The 12,560-nt window shown below is 45.2% G+C and overlaps 2 protein-coding genes across 2 annotated transcripts; one reads left to right on the plus strand and one right to left on the minus strand.

Annotated features, from left to right (window-relative positions):
- Positions 1-270: 270 nt before the first annotated feature.
- Positions 271-5,144, plus strand: LOC106743761 (YTH domain-containing family protein 1-like). The gene is made up of 4 exons (XM_014617954.1): positions 271-951; positions 1,170-1,197; positions 2,701-4,433; positions 4,629-5,144. The coding sequence occupies exons 1-4, from the start codon at positions 916-918 to the stop codon at positions 4,677-4,679; spliced, it is 1,848 nt and encodes a 615-aa protein (XP_014473440.1). The 5' UTR covers positions 271-915; the 3' UTR covers positions 4,680-5,144.
- Positions 5,145-5,641: 497 nt separating this feature from the next.
- On the minus strand, positions 5,642-12,106 carry LOC106743696 (EF-hand domain-containing protein 1-like). The gene is made up of 5 exons (XM_014617793.1): positions 12,081-12,106; positions 11,761-11,928; positions 10,795-11,117; positions 9,503-9,939; positions 5,642-7,739 (listed from the first exon to the last, which is right to left on the minus strand). The coding sequence occupies exons 1-5, from the start codon at positions 12,104-12,106 to the stop codon at positions 6,942-6,944; spliced, it is 1,752 nt and encodes a 583-aa protein (XP_014473279.1). The 3' UTR covers positions 5,642-6,941.
- Positions 12,107-12,560: the final 454 nt, after the last annotated feature.

Here is a 12,560-nt window from a genome sequence, read left to right on the forward strand (position 1 = left end):
GGATCAATTGTGTATCTCAAAACATGGTAAGAATCATAAAAGTGAGCGAATTTATTAGAACACTTATAATTACATTGGTCAACATCTGGTAAATTTGCTCACTTTTAATTCTTACAACCGACCGCCAGGAAAAAAGAACTAAAATTCCTTTATCACGATTGGTCGATTAAACGTTGCTCAACCTCCAATACGTATTCCCGAACGCAGCCCATGAGACTCGGGGGAAATGCTCGAAGAGGTCCCGACAGATAATCGCCGGTTGGCGTGCCTGCGAGCACACAAGAGAGGTCAGTGCACGTCACGTAGTTATTGCTCGAAGCCGAAGGAGGAATTCGGTACGGTGAATTCGTTCGCGGGTGATTCCGGTCAGCGGGACAGCAGCGAACGTCTTGGGACTCTCGCGAGCGGGCCGAGGACATTGTCGGTGCGCGGTCGGCTCAGCGGTGCTCGCTTCCGGACGGCCACGTAGTGCGAGACTGTGCGGAGAGCGCGCAGGGTTGGAGTTCGCGTTCACAAAAGAGAGAGAGATCGCGGAAGTGTGTTGGCGCGTTCTTCCAGTGCGGGCGCGAGAGAGAGTGCACCGAGAGACAGAGCCGACGGGCAAGCCGTTGTGGCATGTAGAGGCGCGCCGCCGCCGCCGCTAACTGCATGTAATCGCGCGCTACGTTCCCCCTCCTCCCCTCCGCCCGCCTGTCCTTCCGTAGCCGGTGCTGACACGGGCCGTCTAAATCCGCACCCCGGTTCTACCGACCGACGACACGGGCGCCGCCGTCGCTCGACGCTCGCCGACGACGACGACGACGACGAGAACAACGACAGCTACTACGACGAAGACGATTACGACGACGGCGACGTCGACGACGACGACGACGACGACAGCAACAACGACGAGACGCAGGCCGCACGACACAGGTTATGTCAACTGGATTGTCAGGCGCTGTCTCAAACCAGGTCAGTGTGTTGTGTTGACTACGCTACTCCACCATCACCACCGTCGCCGCCGCACGCGTCTGCACACGGCAGACACCATATACCCTCACTCTCTCTCTCTCTCTTTCTCTCTTCCTCCCTTCCCCCCTCCGCGTACGCGCCCCCCCCCCCCCCNCTCGTCACGTCAGCGAGGACTGTCCTTCTAAATTTTGTATGTTTTTTCATGCGACGGCATGCAGCGGATGAAAGGACAAACTGGCAACCAAGGTGAGTACCGAGAGTCGAGCATGCATCTGCACCGAGCATCCTTCCCTCGTCGTTGTACTCGACACACTTGATACTCACCCGCGGCACGGAACACACGTGTTGAATGTGTGCGAAGAACGGGTGAATTTCGTCAGTTGGATGACACGACGTTGATTTTCCTCGAGTGCCATGTCGAGCTGTCGGAAATCAACGGTCGAGCATCGAAGATCGAAGAGATTCAAGATTGAAGCTTAGAACTTGACCAATTTGGACAAAACAAGCCAAGATTGCAGTTCATTGATTCATTGAATTCAAACTTATTGTCTACGATCATTAATCTTCATTACCCAGTCTGACACGCGGACTTTAGAGATATCCAATTGTGTGTACAGTGGTGAACAGGGGAAGGTTGTTATGCATACATTGTGAGATTGTTAATTTTCTTTACGAGTTTTGCAACACATCCAATGGGAGAATGTATCTTCTGAGAATAACTAAAGAACAAATTCTCGTATTGGATACGGGATGCTTTCCCAAACTTATCCAGAAAGAGTGTCACAACCTTTCCGTTGCCCACCACTGTACATCGAGTACAAAAGTCGCTTGAGAGAAGATCTTCAGTCTGAACGATTAAGAGGAGATTAAAGCTGATAGAATGCCATTTGGCGCGACATTCTGGTTTAAATGTCTTTCAGAGTAATCTTTGTTAGGATTCGACAATGCATCGACTCGTCGAGATATATCGATTTCAAGAATATTATATTTCACTTCATGTCTCGTAATTGTAAACCCGCGTTTACATTCTCTGTAAACCGCTTGTAAATATATGCAATGTAATGTGATGCACAGGCAACAATAAACAGCTGTCAATTCTGCTCGTTGTTGTCATAATGTGTTTACGAATCGAGCGTCGTACACTCACATTGCTCAGCGTCTTCGAGTGTGTCGATAACATTCCCAAGATCCGACTCACAACCTCTCTCTACTCCGGCCCCCACAGATCGTCCTTTTAAATCATGTGTGTGCAAAACTATGCAAGTATCTTACCCTCTCTCTCTCTCTCTCTCTCCCCCCCCCTCTCACCCCTTTCTCTCTTCCTCTCTCTCACAGTAAAAAATTTTGTGTTAAATTTAACATATTTCATATGTTCCAAACGGCCCACTGAAATTTTTGTGTTAATTTAATACAATTTAACTAATTTATTTAATTAATTTAACATTAATTATTTAATTAATTTAACACAAGGTGAATATGTTGAAAAGTAACACAAATATTATGTCGAAAATTAACACATTAATCAACACTGAAGTATAAAATATGTCAACACTTACGCATATTGAATATCGACACAAATTATTAAGATAACGTAAACATGATATGTATTAAATTAATATTTAACGGATATGTTAGAAATTTAACGCGAAAATTTTCAACAAGGACCGATTCGGACACAAAATATTGTTTACTGTGCTCCTTCTCACTGACGCTGCAAGCGAATAAACGCAGAAACTCTGTTCGGAACAGTGAGCAATGGCCCTAAGGAACACCAGCAGCAACAGCAGACGGAGCATGCCGCTGGCGAGGACACCGGTTTCGATTCGTGGCGAGGTGGCAACAATGCTCAGCATCACTCGAGTTATCCGATCGGCGCCGGTGATCCGTACAATCCGTACTACCCCGGCACCTCGTTCCCTTATCAGACCTTCGGCGACGGTACATGGTCGAACGGCACAGACCCGGTGGCTTTTCTGTCCGGCTACGGCGGTCAAATAGGCCACGATGCGTACGGCATGGACGGTATGTTCTCGGCGAACGCTGCCGCCGCCGCCAGCGGCGGCTTCGGCACGTTCGGCCAGCCGCAGTTTAACTACTTCCACGGTAACGGCGACTTCAGCGCTTGGGGCACGCCAAGGAGGACCAAGTACGAGGACTATTACCCGCGCGGTAACGAGAGCTACACCACGCCGAGCAGCACGGACATTAAGACCATCGAGCAGAGTATGCAGAGCTTGTCGATCGGCAGCACCGCGGAGCTACCGAGGCAGGATCAGCAGCACTCCGCTGCGGCGGCGGCGGCGGCAGCTGCGGCTGCGGCCGTGGCGCAGCAGCAGCTCAAGCCGGAGCCGAAGGAGCCGAGGAAGATCACGTGGGCGAGCGTAGCAAGCCAGCCGGCGAAACCGGTGCCGCCGTTGTCCTCCACCCAGGGTATGAAGAAGAAGGCGGGCATGCCGCCGCCGCCGATAGTGCCGGGCAAGCATAACATGGACATCGGGACGTGGGGCGAGGGCAAGTCTTCCGCGCCGCCGCCGCCGACGGCACCTCCGCCGCCGCAGGTGCAACCGCCGATCCCGCCGCCGCCGCCCCCCGTCCAGAGACAGCAGAGACCGCCCCCGCCGCCTCCCTGCTGGAACCGGCAGCCGACGGCGGCGACCCCGCCGCCTCCTCAAATCCACGTACCGCCGCCGCAGTCGCAGCATCAGCAGCACCAACAGCAGCAGCAGCATCATCAGCAGCAACAACAGCAGCAGCAGCAGCAGCAACAACAGCAGCAACAGCTCGTACAGAGCCAATCGCATCCGGTGCTCGACGAGCTGAAGGTGAAAAACGATTACAACCCCGTAGAGTTCGATCAGACCGCGCCCGGGGCCAGGTTCTTCGTGATCAAGTCCTATTCGGAGGACGACATACATCGTTCGATCAAATACGAGATCTGGTGCAGCACGGAACACGGCAACAAGCGGCTGGACCAGGCTTACCGGGAGGCGAGTCGCGAAGGCGCGCCCCTCTATCTGTTCTTCTCCGTCAACGGCTCCGGCCACTTCTGCGGCATGGCGCAGATGGTGTCGCCGGTCGATTATCAGTGCAACAGTAGTGTCTGGTCGCAGGACAAGTGGAAGGGTCAGTTCCGCGTGCGTTGGATTTACGTGAAGGACGTTCCTAATGTGCAACTGCGACACATTAAGCTAGAGAACAATGAGAACAAGCCGGTGACGAATTCGCGGGACGCGCAAGAGGTGCCGCACGCCAAGGGTGTCACGGTGCTGCGCATACTGCACACCTACCGCCACTCCACCAGCATCTTCGACGACTTCGGGCATTATGAACGCAGGCAGGCCGAGGAGGACCAGCGTAAGGCACCGAGCAATGTCATACAGCATCACCATCCCTCCTCGAATCACAGGAACAGAGGTCACGTCTCGGATCTGCCCAGAGATCATCATCAGCATGGTCATCAACCTCACCTACATCAGCGCAAGGTAGATAGAGATAGGTGGACTCGAGTCGGTTTGATCAACCATCCGCGATAAGGATGTTTATCTTTTCTTTTTCCTAAATGAAAGTCGCAGACGCAAACAGATCGAAATGATCAAGAGAGAGAGAGAGAGAGTAAACACCGGCTGCTGATAACGATCGTTAATCGACTTCTAATGGAATGTCGTGTCTCGTTGCAGGAACGCGACGGCACTCGTGGCCGCGGCGGAAGAGGAGGCTCGCGCCAGTAGCGTTGGGTAACGCAGAAACATCACGTGGACGAGAGTGAACGACGTAAAGGAAGCACGCTGCGACTAATTATCACGTCCTACCACTTACTACTACCTTTGCTTTCCCGGATCCGCGATGGGCTTCTGATTTTCCTGTGACCGAACTTTCGTCGTCGAAGCCGCGTTGTTCTTACGTTTAAAAATGATTAATCCGTATGAAATAACTAGCGTCGCGTCGACATCATCGTAAGTAATATGTAACCGCAACTATTATGAGGAGCGAAGGAGGATGATGCGCTGTTTTTTCGACGAATATTTGGCTAAACCCGCTGAGAGACGATCGCGAAAGAAAAAGGAGAAGCGTATAGTGTGGTGTTGCGTGCTATTCATCGAGAGGTGTTTCTTAAACGTACAAATTATAAAACGGAACAGATATAGAACAGAGAGAGAGGAAGAGGGAGAGAAAGAGAGAGAGAGAGAGAGAGAGAGAAAGTGGAAGAAAAGGAAGGGGAAAGAGAAAGGAGGAAAAAACGAGACGCGATAATAGAGAAGAACGAGAAAGGAAAAAAAAAGGAAATATGTGGACTAATCCTAATTGTAATAAAATGCTTAAACTTTTGTTGAAAATGAAAAAAAAAATCTATGCGAGAACACTTTATTGTAAACAAGTGTCATTTGGATTGGTTATATAGTTTTCAACGTCGATGAGAACATTTAATCTGGTGCCTGCAGCTACGAGAGGAATCGAATCCCCCCTTAATTGTTAATAAGGTGCAGGGGCTTGTTACAACGTTTTCAGTTGTATTTATAACCATCATGCTTAACGATGAATTATACAGAAAGAAAAAAAACGGATTTATTGGCGTTTATTTTAGCGCGTATTCTATATCTCTATTGCGAATATATCTATTATTATATTATTCATGAACTACAGAAAAAAAAGAAATGAGTTGAGGATAATATAACGAAATGAAATAATACTGCAATTAATAATATTGTAATGTACACGATGACGACTATTATTATTATTATTATTATTATTATTATTATTATTATTGTACCATTTGATGACATTTCATGAGATATGATTCTTATTGTTAAACGCATCTCTGTTCTCCACTTTTTTCGATACATCCTTCGCAGCGCGACAGCATCATTATAATAATATAATAACGTAGAGCGATTGTGAATTATTTCCGATGAACGACACTGGAACAGATTTCTTCCCGGTGAAGGTGTGAAACGTCACGCCATTTGAAATTGTCTCGAGAACTCACAGAGTTCATCGCTGTCATTCAGAATTGCTTCGCGGAGAGCACTATGATTTCCATGAGCGACCCGTGAGTGGAAATTACCGGCGATTTCATTAACTAAAGTCAATAGTAGACTGAGGTGGACGATTGGCACCGGACATTAGCCTTGTTTACACCGATCGTTTAACACATGTACCAACTAGTAACTCTATTAAATTTATCCCAACTTCGGCATATAAACGACGATATATTCGAATGGCACAATACGTCTTCTTGGCGCGACTATACAGAAGACTCCATAATGCTGTCCCATTCCCTAGACATAGTGACATTGGAAATTCCCAATTAGGCGCATCGTTTCTGAATATTATATATTATTATAATATAATATCATTATAATATTCATGCTGCTGTTCTGGGGAGCATCGTTGCCGATTCCCGGAATAATCAAGTTGATGCATGAATATTTAGAAATGATGCGTCTAATTGGAAATTCCGATGTCATTATACCTAAGGAACAGGACAATATTAATGGAGTCTCCTGTGTCAGCTAAGAGTCTTAGCAGGACGATAGACTTGAAATTTTAAGACAATGTTTCACGCCCTAAATCTTTGTCTAAATTATCATCTCATTTACTTTTTTCTTCATACAACGATTCGTCATCAATCGCAAGCAAAACAGCTTCTTAGCTGAACTTAGCTGCACAACTGTTGAAGGAATTTGTGCACTGAAGCATAAAAATCTCGCACGTACGATTCATACGCTTCAATGTATATGTACGTTTCTTGAACTAGGGCAACTAGTTTTGAAAAGAGCTAAAAGACCAAATCATTGCGCATTACTAAAGACATAAAACTTCTTTAACCGACAAGTCAGCCATTCTGCTAAGACCCTAAGCGTACCATTGTGTACACGCATCATCAATATGAAGAAAATTTAATAGAAAATTTTTATTTAGTACGTGTATCAGACGATCGGTGTAAATTAACACACTACGACGCATTCTCGCATCTGATCGATCAACCGACGTCATTTGTCCGCGATATCGGTCGTGTCGAATTCGCACGCGTCGACGTGATCCTCGCCGGTTACTGCGACCGCGTGATCCTCGAGGACACCCTCTGGCCGCTCGTCCTCCGCCTCTTGCGCTCTATTATCGACTTCTGCCACGCCCACGCGGTCGTCCCGCGGCGCACCTTGCTGTAGGAAGTAATTCCGCAGGTTCTCGCGCACATCCTCGCGAAACTTGTCGTGATTCGCCTCGACGTAGCGGTAGACGAACAGATCGGCGCCAGTGATGACGAAGATATGATTGAAGACGTTGATGCGCGCGCCGATGAAGAAGTCTTCCGGTGTGTAGTACTGCGGATCGTCCCTGCCGGTGCCCGGCTTCGGTATCACCCTCGAAGATAGGAAGCAGCCCTCGAGTCGGCCGGAATTGCGCTTGCTGATCTCGATGATCTGAATGGTGCCGTCACTGAGACTGTAAACCAGCACAAAATCGCGGCCCTCGTCCTCCGGATGCGCCGCGTCCATCCGGGCGGAGTAACGCAGCTTCTTCGGAAAGTTCACCAGTTGGCGGATCACGTTCTTCCTCGGTGGCTTGAGTATGAACGACAGGCAGCTGGCGTACGTGTCCTCGGGGCTGCCGAAGTCGATATGCGCCGGCACCTCGTAACTCGTCGCCGGCCTCTCCACCTTTTTCTCAACCGGCGGGATCGGGTTCGGCTGCGGCGTCCTCAGCGTGTTAGAGTAGTACTCGCGCGTGAACGCGTCGCAATCGTGCAGCAGGAAGCGTCGACCGAGCACTAAGACCCTCTCGCCCACCTGCGAATAGAAAATCCGCGGTCGTTTTTATTCTCGAGCATCCGGACTGTTGGGAAGTAACGCGTTACTCGACGAAAAGTAACGTCGTCACAAGTCAATGTTTACATGTTCAGCAGAAAAAGCAGTTTACCAAGCGCTTTTTGATTATTATCTATGATTGAAGTATTCTTTCAGATCTCCCGTAAATTTAGGAAAATGTGCCAATCAGAAGCAACAATCACAAAGCGCTAACTAAACTGCTTTTTCTGCTGAACATAAGCAATGACACTTTTTCTCAAGAACGACTTGGTAATGTTGTTATTTTATCGCCATCGACGGCAGTGATGCGAAATCATGTTACACAGTGATTCGAAAATAAAAATTCTTCGCCAAAACTCTGAATCTTGATAAAAGTGATTTTTTATACGCAAAAAATGTCTTTTTAAAGGAGAAAAGTAATTATTTGTCATTCAATATTTTTCTCACTTGTTTTGGGTAAATACAAAATAACTCCATTTTCTCATGAATAATTTCTTCTAAAGTGTATATTATTTTTTCTTTTGCGATATTCTTGAATAGGAGAGGAATTTACATTACTTTAGGAAGGATTTTATATCATTCAATCGGATATTTTTATTTTCTGATTCTTTCCAGACTTCGTACAGAAGCTGCGTTCCGTTTGAGCGCTCATGCGCTGTAAGCATTATTCAATCTTCCTTTGGCATGTAATGAATAATAAAGATAGAATGACATTTATAACGCGTGAGCGCCCAAATGGAACATAGTAGAGTCCGATAGGACACGTCATACGGATTTAAAAAAAAGTCAATTATTTTCAAAAGACGCAGGTGTGAAATAACTATAACAGATTTTGGTAGTGTAAATGTTGGCAATTATTATACATACAACTGTAGTTCTTTTCAGAAACTTTGAAAACCTTCCCTGAACTATTGGCAAAAACACTTTTCGTAAGTTATTGTAAGTTATGCTTATTTCAACCACAAATCTGGATATTATTATATCTCGCTTCATAAATAAAAAAAACAACAAAGTGTGGAATTACTTCACGGCATATTTTTCGAGCATTAAGTATATATGATATATTGTGCACAATTTTGACAGTGTAATGAATATAACTAAAAGTTACTTTTAAATAGCTACTTTTAGCATTACATTTACTGATTTATCATTATTTAACTATGGAGTATCATAAAACTACATTTCGATCAATTCGCGGTGAAACTTGAAAAAATGAGTTTTGGCCAAGCATGTTTATGTATCTCAAATCATTGTGCGCGTTGGTTGGGTAACGTTGACGAACGTAATAGTTACTCTCGTTGTTAATTCGCACATACAAAATGCATAAGAAAGTCTTTGAAATTTTCGGTAAGAAAGGAAAACGGAAATTGCACATAGAAAAAAATTAGTATAAATTCAAGACTCATCATATATATGTATAATATATATATATATGAATGTGCGATCATTTTTAGATACGGTTCAATCGCACTCATTACTCAAATTTAAATAGAACATATTGCAGATCTTGTTCGGTTTCTGCCGCCAGTCTGCTGTCAAGTTATGCCAGTAGACTCTGTCGGCAGAACACGAGCTTAATGTGGACACAGATGACTATGGATCTGCCGCGGTATTTTCATCGAATCTGCCACCAATCTGCTGGCATACTGCCAACATCTTTACTGGGTCCCGGTAGTTATCCTATTCCATTTGTGATATTCGTTCGCAGCGAATGAAGTGGGAACGGCGAGGCCCGCGAGTCTTACTCGAAAGTCGCGCGGCGTGTAATACTCGACGACTTCGGAATCCCCGCGATCCGTCGGCTGCCAAGACGGCGGCAGGTTCTTCCAATCCTTGGGCACCCGCATTCGCTTCAGTAGCAAGGGCACGGGATCCTTGCCGTCGTTGCGCTCGTGAATCTCGCTGATGGCGATTGTGTCGTCCGACAAGAAGTACATCAGCCGGTAACGATCGCCGTTCCACGTGGCATCGAACGACAACACCATCTTATCGTACTTCAGGAAACGTCGTCTGGAGTCCTCGATCATCACCTCGTCCGGAACTGCCGCCCGCATCTCGCGCTGCTCCATGTAAGGATCCGCGGGTGCGGTCTCCTTCTCGCCGACGTCCACACCTTGGCTAGTCAGAAATTCCCGGGTGAACGGATCGCAGTCGACGATGTGGTATACGACGCCGTAGATGCCTGTGAGGAACGTGTTCTCTTCATTCATTTGACTATACTTAAAGGGATTGTTCGACTGTACTTGAAAGCTAAGAGAATGTGTTAGCAATTAGGACTGTTACTTTTGATCATTTCGAAAATTCGAAGCTTCAAAAAAATTCGAAACTTCGAAAAATATATTCGCGCGAATGGCAAATCCATACAGGGAACGCTAAAAGTAGCTTTTGAGCAATACTGCCATATCTAGGCTTTTCATTTTCCCAATTTGCTAACTTTTCGTGCGTAAATCTCAATCGTAACTTTATTTCACTAGTAGAGCCTATTTTATAGAGGCTATACAGAAATTTCGTTGAATTTATGTTGTTTATGTTGTTTATGTTGTTAGTAATAACAGGGAAAAGGGTCAGAGTGTCAGATAGAAGACAGGGCCGACGAAAATGGCTATCTTTGGGCAGTAGAGTCTTTCTTTCCATTCGAATATTTTATATATTTTTAATATTATGTTTTATATATTTATAATATTTCAATATATTTTTCAAAATTTCGAAGTAAATTTCGGATTTCGAAAACTCGAAGTTTCAAAGTTAACTTCGAACCTTCAAAGCTTTGAAGTTTGATTTTCGAAGCCTTCTAAGTGAATCACTAGCCCTATTAGCGATACGCGCTCAACGAATCTTTATCGGACATCACTTTTCTCTCGTCATACTTCCAATAACAGATCTCTTGGTCAGTTCGAATTGATAAATCCTGTGTCGCGTTCTTCGGTAGACAGGCGGAGAAGGAGGACCAGACGAGAAGAATGTAATCAGTTAACCGGAGATTACATCTTCCCAACGTTGCGTTCTCGAGAGATAACATTCCGAATGGATGACTCACACACGTCGATCCCGACGTTGAAATCCTTCCAAATGAATAGATCCCCTTTGTCATTCTTCGGGATTCTCTCGCGCCTTACCAGCTTGCCCTGCAGGAAACCAGCGTTTTCCACTACGGGTTCCATCACGCAGAGCGTGTCGTCCTCCAGGAAATAGAGGATATTCACGTGCCGGACGCGACACCGCTCATCCAGAGAATTGAGGACCCTCTGGCGAAAGAAGGCCTTGAAGCAGAGGCATTTCTGGGCAAACAGCGCGTAATGTGGCACGAATTGCCGGTACGCGTAACGAGGTACCCGGCCGTAAACCAACGACGGATCGTACCTGCAATTAGACAATCAACACCAGGAATCAGTTGAAGAATAATCACCATTCTTTGATAATATAATGAAATGATGTAACAGCCTATTAAACAAGAAATCACTAACATAACATTATTAATAATATTTTGTAACATTTTCAAATAAGTAGTTTTTAATGTTGTATATGTCATGTTGTTAACAATATTTTACCCAAACATTAAAAATAATATTTCTATATTAATATATTTCTTTTAATATTTAAGAATATTATATTATCAAGAAACAGTTTAAAGACACTTATAAAATATGTCAAAATGTTTATAAAATCCACATCGAATTAATGTTTCAAAAGATTGATTTAATGTTTCTTGCTTACTAGAAAAATATACATGATCTACAAAAGAATCATCTATGAAATAATCGTCTGTCATGTATAAGAAAAATCACCTGTACAAAATATAATAAAAGAATCTATATGAATATCATATGTAAAAGAAAAGGAAAACACGCACGGAGAATTAATCGCAATTTATTTTAATCAGGTCGAATAATTCTAGTAATTACTCCGCGCTTAGTTCCGCGCTCGCCGGAATTGGATTGGCGGCCGCGCGCGATAAAGAGCACTTTTCGAAAAAGCTTTGACAGAAAGGTCCGTAATTACTTACTCCACGCGATATGGTACTTCAGCGTACGCGGCCGATGCCGCGTCCGTCGGTCTCTTTCCGATGCCGTAATTGGTGTCGCGCACCACGAAAAAGCCATTTAAAATGTCGAGCTTGTGCGGCAATTTATAATCCTGAAACTTATAAAAAGACGAGAGATTCAGCCAGTGACTCCGTCAGAGCGACGAGTCGCTGAAGTAAATATATGAAAATGATAAACCGCTAAATCGGTTTAGCTCCAACTTGCTCGACAACACGATTGCGAAGCGCGCAATTATGCGAATTATGCGCTTATACTCACGCTGACGTCGCGGAAGGTATACCCCGGCAAAAGGGGCGGACTCGCCATGACGAAGAACGAACGACTCGAGGTCGTCGCTTCTGCTACGACGCCGACATGTTCGCCGTCGTATCGCCCGACTCGTTCGATTCAGCGACATCGACACTTTGTTTAAAACATATCTCTATAACGACGACACACGACTATCTATCGATTTAAGATGACTTCCACCAAACTCTGATTAACCTAATCGGCGATTTAAAATTGCTGTCAGTCGAATATTACTCGCTCTCTACCATGCTAACCACGGATAAAAATTATTAACTTATTAACTATTAATTAATTTTTTGATTATTATTGAACAACAAGTTGCAGAAATTGATGTGTTGGCAATCCTTATTAATATTCATCGATTAGTTTAACACTATTGCACTAGTTCAGCGGTGCAACGAAAACGAACAGATCTTTGTTTACACGGATCGCATATGCCCTTCCCTGAGAATCACCGCTTAATCCTTTCCTT

This window comes from Dinoponera quadriceps, unplaced genomic scaffold (assembly GCF_001313825.1).
Source record: "Dinoponera quadriceps isolate SergipeBrazil2010 unplaced genomic scaffold, ASM131382v1 scaffold690, whole genome shotgun sequence".
Classification (NCBI taxonomy): domain Eukaryota; kingdom Metazoa; phylum Arthropoda; class Insecta; order Hymenoptera; family Formicidae; genus Dinoponera; species Dinoponera quadriceps.